The following is a 19,089-nucleotide window of genomic DNA, read 5'->3' as shown; positions in this document are numbered from 1 at the left end:
AAGGATCTTTCTTATATGTGTGAGCTGACTATACTATCACTACCTTAGACCTTTTTTAATAAACCCGTTAAACCATTTTACTAAATTAGATTTATTCTGGTCATAGGATCATGTGAAACATTTCATTTTTAAGATGTGTTCATAAGAACCCTACTATCTTTACTGATTTGTACAGTATTCATTTTTTTCAATAATTAAGCATTCCAATATGGAAAACTATTTAACTATTGTTGAAAACCAAGTAACTATCGAGCAAATTAAAGAAACATTTTTATGCTCTTGAACTATACATGTTTGATAGTATAGGAAGAGCAGACTTACCCTTACCAGATTGGGAGGATATTCCTCTTTTTATTCATAGAGGTATAAAAATAACACACAAAATGGTATATTTCGAGTCCACTGAGCACTTAGTCAACCACAGAGAGATTCTCTTTTAAGTATCCCAAAGTTACCAAATTGGAAAAACAAAGAAGTTCACTGAGGGCAAGTACAAAATTTCAATTCTGTCTCGAGGTGCCTTATGATCATCCTGGCTTGTATAACACATCTGCAGATGGAACTTCCTGCTTAGTTTTCCACTTAAATGCCGTAGCATATGTATCATGTGTTTTAGGAGAGCTGTATTGTGTATTAACATTGTGTTTGTGCTTCTTTTTGACTGACAGAGAACGATGGACCACATTATGTATTTCACTTGTTTCGTAGAGCTTCAGGCAGTTTGGTAAGTAAAACATTAGTCCCCCCCTCTTTTACACAAGTACAATTTAAATTAGAAAAAGGTAAAACTAACTTAACCAACCCACCTTTCTGAACACAATATAGTCACCAGGGTAAATAGACCACAGGTCTTACAACTTGAGCCACTAAGTCTCTCGCAGCAAGGCCATCGTCGCAGTGCTTGAACAGAGCTGTACCTTATTGAGGTGTTGTTGATATGAACATTGATCGCAACACATCTGTCTTCATCATTGGTAAGGCAAGTTGTTCCCAGGGGATTGTCCAGTTCGTCTTGTTAAACAGGATTGAGATCAATCATTACTTGAAAAGAAAACGAAGACCAAGGAAAGAAGAAAATCGTTAAGAGTATGTATGACAATAAAGTATGCACCTTTTACTGTAGCAAGCCTTACCTGCAAGCCTCTCTCCAAATTTGAACTGACAGGATGATATTGAAGGACAAAGCAATCTGCCACTGATGCAAAAGAAAACGGTACGATCTCTTAAAATTAAAAATCCCGTGCTGGCAAACAAGTCCACTGTAGAATACATAGAAAAATCTGTTAACAAACCAAAAGACTATGTGGGATACGGATAAATAAGGGAAACGAAAGAAACAAGGACAAAGGGTAGGCCTCAGATACAGCTGAAAGTGGATGGAAAAGTTTACTGGGACGAGCCACTTGAAGTGGCAGAACAACTAAACAACTATTTCATAAAAGCTGCTGATGATGCACTAAAAAAGAGTGACCCGTTTGACAAGACACTGCCAGAGTTAACCCTATTCACCATTCACATGTGTACAAATATCTGTTCCAGAGCTGTACATTCACCAATCCTGGAAGAAGGTATCAATAAATAATTCAAACATTTATAAGCGAACGTGAGTCTGCAGGGGAACTGGATGAGGGATTCCCTCACAACTTGTAAAACCAACTGCTTCAAAGAACTAATAACTCCATTAACCAGCCATAATTTAATATGATCATTTCAAGAAGGACAATTCCCCAAGTGCCTCTTAAATGTGCAAAAGTCTATCCTACAATACAAAAAAGGTTCTGCACACAGATCTAACTAACTATCGACCCATATCTCATAGTTTCCACTTTCTCTAAAGTAATTTGAGCTGAAAAATGGTGCTGAGGCACGATTAATTGGATCATCTCCATAGATGAAGCTAAACAGAGCCTGTTATTAAACTGAGGAAGCAGCATGGGTTTGTAAAGGGGAAAATCGACCACAACAGCAATAATCAGCCTCATGGAGACTGTAATTGATCAGCTCGAAGACAAGAAACCGGTTACAGGAAATATTTTCTTGACTTCCGTAAGGCTTTCGATTACCTAGGGCATGATCTTATCCTCTTAAAAACTGAAGCTCTAAGCCTACATGGGCCAGCAACATCTTGGTTTCCAACATACTTGAGCGGACGCTCTCAAGTAGTTGAAATAAAGTCCACATCCAACAACATGATACAATTTGTAAAATCCAGTCCCAAAGAAATAACAAGAGGAGTACCTCAGGGCTCTGTTTTGGGACCAGTCCTTTTTATTTTATTCATCAATGACATGCCACAATATCTTGGTAACCTGAGCACCTGTTTAATGTATGCTGATGATATTACTCTTGTAGTTAGCGGTGAATCAGCTGCTAGTTTAAAGGAACACTCTTCCCAAAGTTTGAATAAGGCCTATCAATATTGCAGGGAAAACGACTTGGTTACAAACACTACAAAAACCAAGCAGATAATTTTTGGAAGGAGAAGTGTCACACTAGGTATAGACAATGTAGTACAAGAAGAGAAAGTAAAATTGCTAGGAATGACGATTGATGCAAAACTCACTTGGACCCCCCACATCGACAACTTGTGCAAAATAGTTTCCTCTGGCCTATACGCTGTGCAAAGACTTAAACAAATAGCTGATATTAAAAATGCCAAAACAGCATATTTTGGACTAATTGAGTCACACAATAGATATGGTCTAATTATTTGGGGTGGAACCTCAATCTGCACCATGGAACGAGTGTTGATCCTGCAGAAACGAGCTGTGAAGATACTTGCAGATCTGCAGCCACTACAGTCTTGCCGTACATCTTTTAAAGAGCTGGGAATCATGACAGTGGTTAAACTCTACATACGAGAAGTAATCATGTATGCCGACAATCAAGATCCACCTCGTAACAGCAACGTCCACAGCTACCCCACCAGGCATGCTTCATATTTTGCAACACCATAACATCGGCTCACTCTATCCGAGAGACAACCATCTTCCAGATCAACTGAGAAGAATAAGAGGACAGAACCTGAAGAGTGAGCTCAGCAAATGGTTGGCGGAACGGCCTTTTCTACAGCATAGCCGAGTTCTTCAATGACAATTGAACAATTGTATTTTATGAAATATTTTTTTTTACTTAAGTATATTTTAACCTCTGACAAGCAATTGTTAACAAACGTCTTATTATTCTGTACTTTTGGAAAACAGTACTGACGCCTTTGTATTTCTCTACGATATCACAAATAAAGAGATTGATTGATTGATTGATTGACATGTTTACAACTGCATCAAATCCCTCATCTCAAGCATTAGTTACTCTCTTCTTGTAACCATATAAATAACTTTATGAACTAAACTTTGGGTTTGATTAAATTTCTAAAGAAACATTTTATTTTTTGTTCTACCAAAATGTAAAATGACCTGTTAAATTAATGATCAAATCAAATCAATCTCTTTATTGCATTTTGACAATGGACATTGTATTGCAAAAGTCAGAAGTAAGTAAGATAAACCACAGGCTTAGACGTTCAAAACACATTCATACTTACAATTCATGCATTCACTCAAACACATTCAAACTGACTTCAGATCCAAGTTAAATTTAGATTTAGACATCCCAGCGTTGGGGGGGGGGGGGGGTGGGGGGGGGGGGGGGTGGGGGGGGGGGGGGGTGGGGGGGGGGGGGGGTGGGGGGGGGGGGGGGTGGGGGGGGGGGGGGGTGGATCCAAAGTAGCCTGGTGGAACTCTGAACCTGCCTCTTTAACGAAGATAGTAAGAACTCTATTCAGGAGAGCAAAAACTTGGGGTACTTGGGAGATCTACCATGAGGCTCTTGCACTGTACAACCGCAAGGTCCGTACTTTGCTAAACTGTGTTCACTAGATTAAACATTTGTATTTACAAAACAGATGCCAAGGTAATGAGAAGAAATATATGAATGGAGATAAAACAAGCTCTAATGCTAATAAGCTTCTAGCATTGTTATCACAAAAATATTACCAAATTCTGAAAAGTATGGCAAACTGCTGTGGTTGCGACTTCTTGCGTGTGAATGCAATTGTACTTTATTGGTGAATCTTGGGAACATATCAATAATATGAATGTTGAGTTTAGCTCCAGTTAACCTTCCTCTTAAACTCAGCATCTGATGCTATTACAAACTTGATTCCTGAAATTTGGAACCAAGTTCAGAAATCAGAAATCAATAATCTTTATTCTTGGACTTAGAGTACAGAATTTGCGTCATACAGTTATACATGATGTGAATCAAGGACTTTATTTTCTTTGTTCATGTGGTTAGGTGTTCCTCCAGGTGGACAAAAACTCTTCTAAGGTGTAGAAGGAGTGTTCTAGCAACCATTTGGTGAGATGTTTCTTGAAGTTTTTCTCTTGGTGGATCCTTTTTAACTGCTCAGGCAAGAGGTTGAACAGCCTTGCTCCTGCATAGCACGGCTTCTTCTCATAGAGAGGTCAGGTGGTGAATTGGCATGGCAAAGTTTGTGGTGTTCCTGGTGTTGTATTGGTGATTATCTCCTAGTTTCTGATGAAATTTCTCTGTGGCATGTTTGACCACTTCTAGGATGTAGAGTGATACTACAGTAAGGATTTTTAGTTCTTCAAAGGCGCCCCGACAAGTGTCATATGGGTTAAGACCTAATAATGTTCTTACTGCTTTCTTTTGTAGTACCAATATTCTTTACACGTTTCTGGCAGAGGAGTTTCCCCACACTATCAGCCCATACCTAATAAGCGACTCAAATAGCGAGTAATATGCTATTTTAGCTGTTTCTAGATCACTAGAGCTCTTTATTCTTTTGAGTGCATATAGGCTGGTTTTTAACTTTCCGCAAAGCTGGTCTACGTGTGATGTCCAGGTGAGTCTATTGTCTATTGTAACGCCAAGATATTTTTGCTTCGCTTTTTAAGTTCGAGATCTGGAAGCCCAGGTAGCTCTGCAGTTCTATTTCCAAAGTTTAGTTGTTTGAGTTTTTGTTCTCATTCAGGATCAGGTAATTTTTATGACAGTACTGCTTGGCCATGTTGAATGTTACGAAGGATGAGATTTCCAGTCTGTTTTGTCTGTTTTTCAGTAACCAGGAGTGCCGTGTCATCTGCGTACATTATTGTTTGGCCATATTCATGCAGATATTTTGGCAGGTCGTTTGTAAACAGGATAAAAAGAATTGGTCCCCATTACCGAGCCCTGAGGAACACCTCTTGTGATTGGGAGTGAAGAAGATCTTGCTATGCTGGTGGTGTTTTTTCATAGTGTACATTAGTTTCAACTATCTGTGTTCTGTCGGTCAGATAGCTTGAGAACCACTTTGCAGCATTACCTTTTTATTCCCATTGTCTTCATTTTATTCAGTAAGAGGGAGTGGTCTAATGTGTCAAAAGCTTTGCTATAATCCAAGAGGAAACCAGTGACCGATGCCCCTTCCTCTAATTGGTCGATGATATGCTCAACTAGGTTTGTAAGGGCTGTGTTAGTTGATCTCCCTTTTAGAAAAACCGTTGTTGTTGAGGTGCAGAGGATGTTGTTATTGATCAAATGACTCATGAGTCGGACAAGCATTGCCTTTTCAATTACCTTGGATATAGTTGATAGAATAGATATTTGGTCTATAGTTTCCTACTAATGTAGTGTCCCCCTTTTTTGAATTTTGGAATTACCTTAGATTTTTTCAGGGCATTTGGAAAAAAACGCCTTCCTTGATAAGATAGGCTTAACTATGTATGTTAGAGGGATGATAATCTCCCTCCTCTTTGCAATGTTTTAGTAACTTTGAGGAGATCTCATCTAATCCTGATGATGGCTTCGCCTTAAGGTCAGAGATAATTTTTTATATTTCTGACACTGTGGTTTGGATTTAGTATCAGTGCTGGTGTATTTGCGAGTACAGGTGGTTCTTTTTCCAGGTTAGGCAATTGGTGGTTACTAATGGCTTTTTCTGCAGCTGTGCTAAAGTTGATTGTTAAGATGCTCGGCCACCAGGAGTGGATCTTTAATCAACCTGTTATCAACTGTCAATTCAATCGGTTTTGTAGACTCACTGTTCTTGCATCTCTCATAATTGATTATACTCCAGACGGCTTTTTGTTTGTTTTCTGCATTCTGAATGAAGTTAGATGTGGCTTCCTTTCTTGAGTGCTTCAGTCTAAGGTCATATTCTTTCTTTGCTTGTGCTGTAATTTCCTTGTCTGCCAGTACACAACCACTTCTCACTTCATTTTCCAGAGCCTGGAGGTAGATATATTTAAGTCTGCTTGCTTCTTGATCAGGTGTCTTGTGGTAAGATCGTCTTCTGGGTCTAAATTTCATCAAGGGACATGCGACATTGAGTTGCCCAGTTAAGTGTAACATTAAAATTGTTGTATGATTCGTCAACATCTAAGACATTCAATACATTCTGCCATAATTCATCCCTTTAAGACTAGTTTTAGACTAGTTGAGATTTGTTTGAGAGAAAAGTCTTTTTGTTGAATTGGGGAGAACTTTATTTTGTGTTTGCATATTTATATGGCAGGCCTGGGCAGTGTGATCCGATAGGCCAGTGGTTATGACTTCTGATTGGATGTCTTTATTGTTCATGTTTGTACATATGAAGTCAATGGAAGTTGAAGTGTTATAGGTTACTCTGGTTGGAGGCAGACTTAGCCTTCGGATGTTGTGACTAGCTAGCATGTTTCTTAATTCTATTTTTCCTATATTTTCAGACAAGTCATCTATGTTTTATATCTCCCATGACCACAACAGGACATTTCCATGTAGGTATCTTGTCGAGTGTCTCAGACAGGGTGTCAAGGGCTATGTCAAGATTACTGTTTGGCGGTCTGTACACTCCCAAAAGGAAGAAATGAGTTTTTCCGAGGTTGATGCGCACCATGCAGATTTCACAAAACCTTTTCAATTGTTTTGTCAGAAATGTCTAGATTTTCAACTGTATTTCCCAGATTGTCATTAACATAAATTGCCACATCACCCCCCTTTCTACTAACTTCTCTTGAGAAACCCGCTTTTCAGTGTGTAGTCATTAATCCTGGTGCTGGTCAGCTCTTCACTTCTAAGACCATGTTCTGTTTAAGACAACTAGACTGGGCTTTTTGGTTTCAAGAAGGTCATTCAGTCTGTTAGTTTTTCCTTTGGAGATGGTTTTATGTTTTTGGTGCAGGATTTTTTTTTTTAACTTTCTGTGAAAATTTGGATTCTTTTTGGTTGTGCAAGTAGAGAATTTATGAATATCTTTGTTTTGTAGTATTTTTAGTTTGCTTGTGCTCCTGGGTGGTTGATCTAAAAAAGTCTGAGGCGATTTTGTTTCTATTAGAGTCCTCAAAAAGCTTGTCATCGGTATCTTTGTGATTATTGCCTCCTTTTCTCGTATGAATTTTAATCTGTTCAAAATTTTTCTCAAAGAATTTTTCATACGTTTCTCCCTCTTCAAGTTTCTGTGCTGTGACTGGTGGCTTAGTTGGTCCTACCGCTATGCCTTTCTTGTGTAAGACGAGACGATTTCTTCAGCAGTTCTGGTGGTGAGTAGCTGTCAGGTTGGTATATCTGAGCCTCGACCAGGATTTGGTCATTGTCGTTTATTAGATACAGAGTTTACTTGTGGTGTTTGGTATATATGATTTGCTGTATCCGCTCCAGGTAGATTCCCTATCTGTTCAGTTGTCGTAATGAGAGCTTGTTTGGATTTAGCAACTTGTAGTGAGACGCTGAACTGGTTTTTTATTCTATCCTGTATTTTTCTGATTTTGGAGGTATTCAGCTTATGAGTTTGAAGTCTTTCTGTACTACTAGATGTTTTTATTGTCTAATTTTGGACTTGTGGATCTTCTTGTACAGTTGTGCTGTTTTATTTGGTCATTAAGTAGCGCTACTGAATGTTCCATATAATCCAGCCTCTTTTCTAACTTTACCAGCTCTTGTATCACTGGTGTTGGACTTGATGGTGTTGTTTGTGTAGGCTGTGGCTTGTTTTGTATGGTTTGCGTTTCTACGTTTTTGAATACCTTTGAGTCTTGTTTTGTTTTTGTCCACAAGTCTCTTTGTCCAGATTTTCCTCTTTTGAGATTAAGGATTTTTTGTTCTAGTTCTGATATATTTACATGCTTGTTCATCAAAAATGAGAGTCTGTCTTGTGTCATGATCCTCATAAAAAGTTTTGTAGTTCTTGTCTATTTTGCCTTTCCTTTGTGATCTGGGCTATAGCTTCTTGTAGTCTTCTTCCCAATTCTTCAATTTTGTGTAGGTATTTTTTTCTCGGCTTCAGTTCGATCTTCCAGTGTTGCTGTTCCATTTCAGCAAGTTTAGCCTCCAAAGCTGAGTTTCGGTTGTTTAAGTCCTCAGCATCCTTTTTCAGCTCCAAGTTTTCAGCCAAAAGGAGACTGCCCACCTCCGCTGCCAATGCCAGGGATGTCTCAAGGATCATCTTCCTCTTGTCCCTCTTGATCTTTTACCTTTGTTTTTACGGCACTCAAGCTCAGCTCCAGATCAGACATAACTGTGTTTCTATTTTCCTTGACCTTGTGGTATCTTGATGGGCTGGGTGTCTTAAATGTGGGAAGTTGTTCTGCTTCTCCTATTGCCACAAAGGTTAATTCTGACATAGAGCCGTTTTGGGCAGTCATTGAGGTCTTACAATTTTCACATGTCTATGTTTTTATTTCATCTTGGGTCAATTTTTTTAGGCGCTTGTCAGATATATTCACACAGCCACCATGGTACCTACTGGCTACAGGACCCAGTACATAATACACCAGAGTATCTTACCCCAATACTGCAAAACACCACAGGGGTATTTGGAAGTTTCCGAATTCGTTTTTGGCATGTTAAAAAGTTCTTTGTGACATGGGAGGTTCAGATGTTAAATAAGTTTTTAAGAGTTTAAAAAGTATAAAAAATGATCAGCTTTGATTTAATTCTGTTTGGCTTGTTCAGAATCTGTCAGTTTATAAAAATAGTTCATTGAAGAAGAAATTATCAGTATTAATAAAATATGTTTATTGCAATAAATCATTAAATATGCTACACCAGTTGATTTCAAGTTTGCAAAAAATATTTGCTACTAGTGGGGATTTTGAAACCGCCAATCTCAGGGCCAGCATGCCACTTAACCAGTTCAGTAGCAGACAGTGGCTAATAGAAGATATAATTCATTGTAATTGCCAGCTGAAGTACAAACAGAACAGCTGATAAGCAATCCCACTGTCACAGTTTGCAGACTTTCAAGTTTTCCAATTGGGCAGATCATGTAGTGGTTCAGACAGGAAATAACTACTTGAGTCAATCACTTTTTTACTTCCTATTATTTCTAAGGAAAAAATTAAAACTATTTTCAAAGTGCAATTTCTTTATACCAATTGTGTTATAGTGTTTTTTAGAAAGACTTTCACCAATCAATTGGCATCTACACATAATTTATGTTACAAAATTTTAACACTAAATGCAGTCCTCAGTTAACATGTGGCCTGGCAAAACAAATAGTAAGTGTTTTATTATAACTTAAAATATTAAATTAGTGACATGTTTGCAATGAAAAATTTATATATCTGATATCTAAAATGCACTTATCTGTGAAACTTAAAAACACTTTACAAGTCCAAACAAGTTAGTTATTTCAATTTATTTCAAAAAAACATATCACTTACCACCATATAGTACTGAACACCATAATAGCACCATGACACCACCTCGTGTTCGAGAAGAGATTGTTCGTGTGAAGAGATTGAAAAAAGTTGATTACGAAGAAGCTCATAACGAACAATTTACATTGTTTCGACATCATTGACACCTAGATTACAAATATAAAATATAGTGCAATCGAGGTGAATTGGCATTCTCAATATCTCCTCAACTGTGCACCAGATTCCAGGAGTCAAGTCTGTGACAGCGTCAGATTCCAGGCATTGCATTAAGAGGAAGGTGAACTGGAACTAAACTCAATATTCATACTAAATCAACCCTTCCCACCATGGATATGTTGAGTGTACATCAATGATGTTAAACCAAAGCCAAATATATATCTACAAGGGTCTTGAAGAACAAGTGAGAGCAGCAAGCTTATTGAAGCTTAACAACAAAAATGGAACTTTTGTAGTCTGCAATAGGCTTGGAGTTATATATGGCCAGGAGTGAGCCACAATACAATACAAGTGAGCTAGAGTGGCTGTAATTAATTTTGTTTCATAAAGGGGGTAATTATTATCTATATTATTCTTAATTTCTAGACCTAAACTTTTCAAATGAAAACAATGTTTATGTCTAAATAGATTGGCTGTATATCCAGCACAGAAAGCAGACTACGGATGAGTGTTATCTTTCACCTGAAATATTTTAATGGTTCGAGATTCTTTTGGATGAAATAATTTTTGTTTTTACTACAGACCCTCAAGTTTGCCGTAGCTACATTACTAACAATAGTTTTATACTCCACACCCTTAAAATCTCATAGTTGCCTGTATGTCCGTGGGTGGCACAATTAAAATGTTACTGACCATGATGGCACCCTTAACAGATTCCACGTCCTGCGCGTCAGCCGGAGAGGTCTTGTGGTCCCGTAGTACATTGATGTAACGCTCCAGGATTGGCCAGAAGTACGAGTCGAGTGTACGTTGACCCAGAGCAGTCAGGCATACCACTGCGCCATAGTGTGATTTGAGTGAGATGCTGCCATCCAGTAACAGTTTGTAACAACTGTCGAACGATGTCCATCTGCTGTTTCAGCTCTATACTCCAGCAGATCAACACCTATACAAGGCAGATTATGGCCACCAATTTTATTATGTAACATAAAACTTAGTAATAATTTCATATTTCCTTGCATGTAATTACAGTAAATACATCAAAGTCAAAATATCTTTATTACATCATCGTCAAGATGAGAATGGTGTCACAGAGAATTTAAAATACACAAGAACAATACAGGTCCAACCAGGTCAATACAATACAATAAGGGTTAATGATTGAAAAATTCATTTAAAGAGTAAAATGGGCGTTCTTGAAACCACGTCTTGAGATATTGACCAAACAGCTGCTTATTAATGTATAAAATGGTGAGAAAATAGTTATATCCATAAAATACCTTTCTCATACACACTTCAATAAAGTTAAATCACATAAATACAAAAGTTGTAAAGAAACTTTACCTGAAACGCCATAAAAATAAATGAACCTGCCTTTAGGCTAGCTACACAAAATACGGGAGTACATTTTAAATAATTAAAAATATCAATTTTCAATATCTCAGGATGATCAAATAAATTTTAATTTTTTATAAAAGTGCTTTATTTATTAGTACCTCCTTGCAAGGAAATGGGGTTGTTTGTTTAGTTTTTCTTCCTTTACCACTGATGAAGGATGATCTTGCTTTAAACTCATGGTGCTTGCTGCGGACATTTCCAACAAGTTCAGTGATTAGGATCTCTCTAAATTTTCTGTGTTGGATTGCTCTGTACCTATAGTTTTGTTTGTTCATGTTGAGCAAAAGCAAACTGTTATCCACTGCCACTTCCAACAGCCCAAAGAATAGTTTTCTCCATCATTTTAGAGATTTGCAAGAGAACTTATATGAAGCAGTATAATGGCAATATATAGGTCCACGCTACCCATATATTTGTTGTACTAACAAATTACTGATAGAATAGAATATAATATATTTATTGTGTTTACAATATATCTACATTGTATTGCAATAATTAATAATAATAACTTTTTACAGTATTTATCTTAAAAACTAAATCCATTCACTCGACTTTTTATACAGCTGCACGCAGGCACACATTCATACACATACAAAGAAACAAAATTTGTGGGATCAATACCGCCGTGAATATCAATCCCAAATGTGCTCCATGAACTCGCCAACTAATGTTTTTAAATTTAGTGTTTCCGAGAGACCGTTAATGAATTTGATCCCGCTTGAAAAGGGAGGCGTTCAAATGCTGCTGTCGGGCTCGAAAGTGCTCCCAAGCTCTTCTCTCATATCTATATATAACACTGCCCTGTGTCAATATACACTGAAATTGAGAGTAAAATGAAGTCTCTAAAATATATGTTATATATATATAAGTCTCTCTATATATATATATACAGGGTGATTCAAAACTAAACGGCAATCTCTCGAGAGCTTATTCTATAGCTAAAAACAAGTAAAAAAGTTCATATAACCATATGCCCGGAAACGCTTCGTTAGCGAGTTACGCCTAGCGAAAGATTTCGCCCGGATTTCAGAACCCTTGGTGAAGTCAGGCCGTATAAAAATGGTAAAGGTAGTTACAAAGATACAAATACGATTGTTTTTTATGTTTTTATATCTGACAAATTTATTAAAATTCGTCCCAGAGCTGTAAATGCAATACTTTCAGAGATATCTTACGTAAAACACAAGAATTGGTGCAAAGAAATAACACATTTTTGTGTTTAACGTAAGATTACTTCCATAAATGTTAAATAAAGGTCATTTTTTTCTTAAACAGATTTGTAGAAAATTTAATTCTGAAAAGATTAATGTGAATTACTTAGGAAAAAAATTAATAATAGGTATTGAAATTTAGCTTTATTTAAAAATAAAACAGACGCACAAAAATGCATATTCTTATCTGCATAAAATATTAACTAATGTTTAGATTGTGAGTAACAGCTGATCATTTATTCAACACTTTTTATCGTCATATTTTCTTTGCAAAGGTTGGCAATATCAGCTGATCAACAATTAAGTTCATGAAGTAATATTTGAATAACCTTTATGGAGGTTTTTGTATTGTGGCGTGTGAAGATTGTATTTTTGTGAGATCCTGTGATTATTTGGAAATATTTTATACAAGTGTATAAAATATTTTATTAAATATTTTTATAAAAGTGTATGTAATTATCTTAGTAAATAATGGCAGATAATGTAAATGGTATGTATTCGTTTGAAGAGTATACGGACATGATACTGATTTACGGCAAAGTTAACAAGAATGGTTTAGCTGCAGTTCAGGAATATCGTGATACTTTTCCACATCGAAGAACACCTGATCGCAAAACATTTGAAGCTGTGGAGAGACGACTTAGAGAAACTGGTAGCTTTAAACCGAAGCGAATAGATACTGGTCGTCAACGTAGCGCAAGGAACTATAATAATGAACAAGCAATAATAAATGCTGTAGAATTATCACCAACCACAAGCACCAGACGATTATCACGTCAGTTAAATATTTGCCAGTCAAGCGTATGGCGGACACTTCATGAAGCACAGTTGTACCCATTCCATATAACACGTGTTCAAGACTTATTACCGCAAGATCTTAATAAACGGAAGATGTTCTGCCGCTGGTTAAGAAGAAATTGTTTACGACATCAGTATTTTCTTCGGCGTATTCTCGTTACTGATGAATCCTGTTTTACTAGAAATGGAATTGTAAATTTTCGTAATACCCATACTTGGGCGTACGACAACCCACATGAAACTGCGACGAGGCATTTTCAACATACATTTTCAGTCAATGTAAGGCTTGGTGTTCTGGGTGATAATTTGATTGGTCCATTTTTCCTCCCTAATCGACTTAATGGAGTAGCGTACTTAAATTTTTTAAGAACAAACCTGCCAGCCTCTTGGAAGATATTCCTGTTCAAAACAAGAATAAATGCATGGTTTATGCACGACGGAACACCTCCACATTTTTCTAATGATGTGAAAAAACTATTTAAATGATACATACGGTAGACAATGGATTGGTCGAAATGGACCAGTAAAATGGCCACCACGTTCTCCTGACCTCACGCCAGCAGACTTTTTCTTATGGGGTTGGATGAAGTCAATTGTTTATTCAAAACGGATTAACACCATAGAGGAGTTACGTAATCGCATTACAGAGGCGGCAGAAACTATCAAGAATGCTCCAAACGTTATGAAACGCGCTAGAAAAGAGTGGATTCGTCGTGGGAAAACGTGCATTGCTAACAACGGAGGACACTTTGAGCAACTATTATAGGTGATTATTACAGTTTTATAAAGGTAAATACATTTTATGTTAATGTTCAGTCTAGAATAAATGATCAGCTGTTACTCACAACCTAAACATTAGTTAATATTTTATGCAGATAAAAATATGCATTTTTTGTGCGTCGTCTGTTTTATTTTTAAATAAAGCTAAATTTCAATACCTATTATTAATTTTTTTCCTAAGTAATTCACATGAATCTTTTCAGAATTAAATGTTCTACAAATCTGTTTAAGAAAAAAATGACCTTTATTTAACATTTATGGAAGTAATCTTACGTTAAACACAAAAATGTGTTATTTCTTTGCACCAATTCTTGTGTTTTACGTAAGATATCTCTGAAAGTATTGCATTTACAGCTCTGGGACGAATTTTAATAAATTTGTCAGATATAAAAACATAAAAAACAATCGTATTTGTATCTTTGTAACTACCTTTACCATTTTTATACGGCCTGACTTCACCAAGGGTTCTGAAATCCGGGCGAAATCTTTCGCTAGGCGTAACTCGCTAACGAAGCGTTTCCGGGCATATGGTTATATGAACTTTTTTTACTTGTTTTTAGCTATAGAATAAGCTCCCGAGAGATTGCCGTTTAGTTTTGAATCACCCTGTATATAAGTTGGGTAGAGTTAGCAAGATGGCTACACTGATGGCTTTGTATGTAATTTACTTGATTGTCTTTATGTAATTTACTTGAATCTTTATCTATCCTTGAAATAACTTTAGTATCACTGTTGTAGAAATTACTCAACATTAAAACATAACAATTATCTCTCCAAGCAAAAACTAAATTTTTGTTTTTGTGGCGATAAGCCTCATGCTCATGCTTTTTCAGTTTTAGTTTATTTTTTTTTCTTGACTTAAGCGAGCCTTTTGTGTTAGTCATCACTGTTCCAGTTAAATGAATATTCATCTTTTTAACATTTATCTGCAAGTGCAGGATAGTACAATAATAGTCTGTGAATATGTGGAATCCAGAGCCTACAATTAATCCTGATACCAACTGATCATCCAAATGCAACACAATTCTTGAAGTGAATGTCAGATCTGGATGCACTAAGAATTCAGTTGTAAATGAACCGTAGTAAGGTTCAAAACCAAGTATATGATCTGATCTTGAATTACTTAGGGCAAACACTTTCAGACAATTTCGTAGGTTTTTGTGGATTGTAATTTGATCTCCACTCTACCATTGAAGGAAACAGTGCTATCATGTACACTGCATTCACAAAGTGGAACAAAATATTTCTCAAAGTGAGCTTGTAAATATAATACAATGTTTTTTTACTTTGTCACCCCTGGATGTGGTTACCATACTAGGGTTTGGAGGTAATACATGATAGATAATACAACCTTTCAAGCCCTAGACAAATTAGTTAGAGATGTCTCACAAGCCTTTGAAGAAAAGGCAATTGCTCAGGCCACTTTATGTGACCTGAGCAGGGCTTTTGATTGTGTTGATATCAATGATCTTACCATGAAATTATCATACTATGAGTTGGGCAGTGTACCGCTCTCATTTTTAAAATCCTATTTAAGCAATAGAAAGCAAAAGGTTTATAACAATGGTAACTGGTCTCAGGAAGTAAATGTCACATATGGTGTCCCCCAGGGATCCATACTAGGTCCTTTTTATTCTTGGTCTGTATTAATGACTTGCCGTTGTCAGTCTCTGCCACAACAATCTTGTATGCAGATGACTCAACATTTTTAAATACAGGCAATAGCATTGAGGAACTAAACACTCTAACACAAAATACTCTATTGGAAGTTTCAAGCTGGTTTAAAAACAATGGTTTCCATCTAAATGTATCTAAAACCCAAAATATCCTGTTCAGTTTAAGAAAATCTGTAAACTCTCAAAGCAATCTATCGAATCATGCTAAATTCTTAGGAATCATTATTGACAGAAATTTAAATTGGGATGCCCATGTTAATTATATTTCAACTAAGTTATCTAGAGTGATTTATCTTCTCAGACGGCTTACACTCTATGTTAACACAAATTATGTGAGAACGGTTTATTTTGCCTTTTTTCAATCCATTATAAGGTATGGACTAATAGTGTGGGGCAATGCAAGTAAAATTAATAACATTCTTATCCTTCAAAAAAAAATCTATAAGAATTGTTACTAACTCACAGCCACTTCAACATTGTAGACCTCTTTTCACTATTTGTAAAATTCAGACCATAATAAACCTGTATCTTTTTGATCTTATGAAATATATCTTTCAAAATCCTCAATTAGTAAAGCCTAACAGTATAAAACACTCCCACAATACCAGGAATAAAAATGCTGCATCTATTAATTTTAATAGATTGAGCAAAACTTGTGAAAGCCATTCTGTTATTGCACTGAGGGTGTACAACCATTTGTTACCCTTAGTCCAAAAGTACAATAAAAAAATATTTTTGAATAAATATTACTTATGGCTGTTAGATAACCCATTTTATGCACTGGACGAGTTCTTCCAATTACAAAAACATTTTATTTAAAATTCCCCAATGCCACTGGCTGTATTTGAGTATTGTGGTTTATGTTTGCGTAACTTAAGATATAATTGTTATAACTGACATTGCTATATTCATATAAAGCTGTAATAAGACTTTGTCAATGATCTTTATTTTATGGCAATAAAAAATGTTGATTGATTGTTGATATACTAATTGTTAAATTTTATATATTAATTTTTAATTTTAATATATTGATTATTAAGTTTTATATTTGTTGTTGATTTTTATATTTGTTGTAGAATTTTATACCTATTGTTGATTTCTATATTTGTTGGGGACTTTTGTTAAATTATGCACATTTGGTTACAATCTTGTTGCTTTTAACAATTTGTTAATGCTTGTTTAACTATTTTTAATGCAGCCTGCTTAAAGAAACAAAAAGTACTAGAAATACTGTCTCAAACCACTAAGCTTATACAATGTTGCTGTAAATGCTACTGTTGGACCTCTGTATGATTTTTATTTTATTTAGTGTTTAGTTAATAGTACATTGTTACATGTACATTTGACTTGGCCATCTGGTGGCAAATAGACATTGTTAATGCTTGCATAAGTCTACGGCAATAAACATAATTTGAATTTGAGCACCCAAATATTTGGAAAAATCTGTCTCTCAAAAATACATTTACAAAAAATGGTTGGTGAAATACCCATTCAGACGAAAAATAATCTGGTATAGATAGCTTTGGATTCAGTGTCATGTTTAGGGTAACACCTCAGAAAGCCTTTATTTCCTCTAAGGAAACAATTTTCCCAAATGGTCTCTGCTTGTTTATTTTATCTTCAGCATAATTATTAGTTTCTGCAACAGTGTCATTTAGCATTTCATAGAAAAAAAAATAAAAAGTCAGAAACATTCACAGGTTTATTTTGATTAGGTTCCTTATACCCACCTACTAAAGTATAAGGGAAATGTAGAAAATCAGGTCCATCATAAACAGTCCAACAATAAAATTGTCAAACCCATCCCCACCCCTACCATTATTTGAGGTTGGACCTTGACTTTCATAACTTTCACTACCTGACAAATGTTTCAATGTTGGCAGGACGATTTTACCATCACTATGTTCACTTTCTTCACTATCCCCATTCGTCATCGTTCTCTAACTCAGAAATAACCTCAGAATCCAAGAAAGAGCCAAGAAAGAAAAGAAGTGCCCGGTAACAACATATTTAATAGATGAAAACACCACACCAGGTTAACACATCGATTAATAAAAACAAAAAGAACAGCATGTTTTGGTTCAGCAGTATTAGCTCCTAAGATTGCCATGTGATCACAGTACCAATAGAAGAAATCACCAAATGGCTGCAAATGGAAAAAAAACTGATGCCATAGTGATGTTGGATTATGGCCAACATACGATGGAACAGTGAAATTACAATGTCCGAATTCGTCTGACATACAAGTTGTAAGGGTTGAGTGTTCTGTGAAAACAGACATATCCTGCGCAACTACATCCCATCTTAACATCAAATATTCATATTCCTGTTACAGTAAAATCTTTTGTTATTAAAAATTAAGGTATGCAGTAAGTCAAGTGTACCCTTGTCACTCATATGGAAGATATGATAAGGTCTATTAAAATCCTGGGTCACATATACTACTGTCGTTTCGATTCTCCTGAATTAAAGAAGAAGGGGGAAGTACAACATTTTTATTTAGTTTTTATAGAGTGTTCTTTAAAACCCACACCATGGTTAATTGAAACAAGCACTTAAATTTTATTTGTGTATTACCACCATACCCCAGTCATTTACCTTTGCTAGAAGATACGCTGCTCGTTTGCGAAGGAGAAGATCGTCAGAGTTCTTAGCTGCTTTGGGTTCTATGGCGACAACAAGTAAGGCATTCACTGCTCTATTCACCTGAAACCCATATAAAGAAATATGTTTCTGTATTCTGAACATTTAAACATGAGTATCACAAAAATGGAATAGTTATTATTGAAATTAAAACATTCCACTTATTATTTGTAGTTGGTATTTCAGTTCCCTTTGAAATTATGGTTAAATGTTGAATTTGCTTTGTTTCTCTGTTTGAAGGCCGAAGCTAATAATCAATAAATTGTCATGAATAACTTGTTATAAATACACTTACACTTATAAATACATTGTGTTCTACTTGTTAATACACTTTCAATCACAGTGTAGATATATTTTCCTACACCCACAGAATAATACGCCGATACACAACAAAGCTAAACCTTGCTTTTGGGTTCCCAATATGATTGTTTTTTGTAGATTATAAAGCTTTAACACTTAGTGACTGTTTTTACTTACTTCAAACGTATAAAAAAAACTAAAATACATTTCTCACTTAAAACATTAGTTAAATATTTAGTTTAAAAGTTACTTTTACTTAAAAAGAAACTCTACATAACAAAATAAAAATAGTAAATTTTATTAGAATTTAAATCACCAAAAACATAAATTAATGCTTCATATAAAATGTATGGATGAAACGTATGTAGAGTTCAGGAAAAAACTGCTGATATATTTACTTAATTGAACTTCACAAAAATACTCACAACTTCTATTAACAACTAATTTTATAATTTCACATAAAGATATAGTCATTTGTTCTTT

General features: G+C 35.6%; 1 protein-coding gene across 1 annotated transcript in view; it reads right to left on the bottom strand.

The window, feature by feature from the left end:
• Positions 1-10,421: 10,421 nt before the first annotated feature.
• LOC124365033 (TAF6-like RNA polymerase II p300/CBP-associated factor-associated factor 65 kDa subunit 6L) overlaps positions 10,422-19,089 on the bottom strand; it is a 32,079-nt gene continuing 23,411 nt past the window's right edge. Inside the window, 3 exon segments of the mRNA XM_046820924.1 lie at positions 10,422-10,676; positions 10,678-10,746; positions 18,262-18,369. Coding sequence (XP_046676880.1) covers positions 10,437-10,676; positions 10,678-10,746; positions 18,262-18,369 — 417 coding nt within the window. The 3' untranslated portion in view covers positions 10,422-10,436.

The sequence above is a fragment of the Homalodisca vitripennis genome, chromosome 6 (assembly GCF_021130785.1).
Source record: "Homalodisca vitripennis isolate AUS2020 chromosome 6, UT_GWSS_2.1, whole genome shotgun sequence".
Classification (NCBI taxonomy): Eukaryota; Metazoa; Arthropoda; class Insecta; order Hemiptera; family Cicadellidae; genus Homalodisca; species Homalodisca vitripennis.
This window is presented reverse-complemented; position numbering and strand designations above follow the sequence as displayed.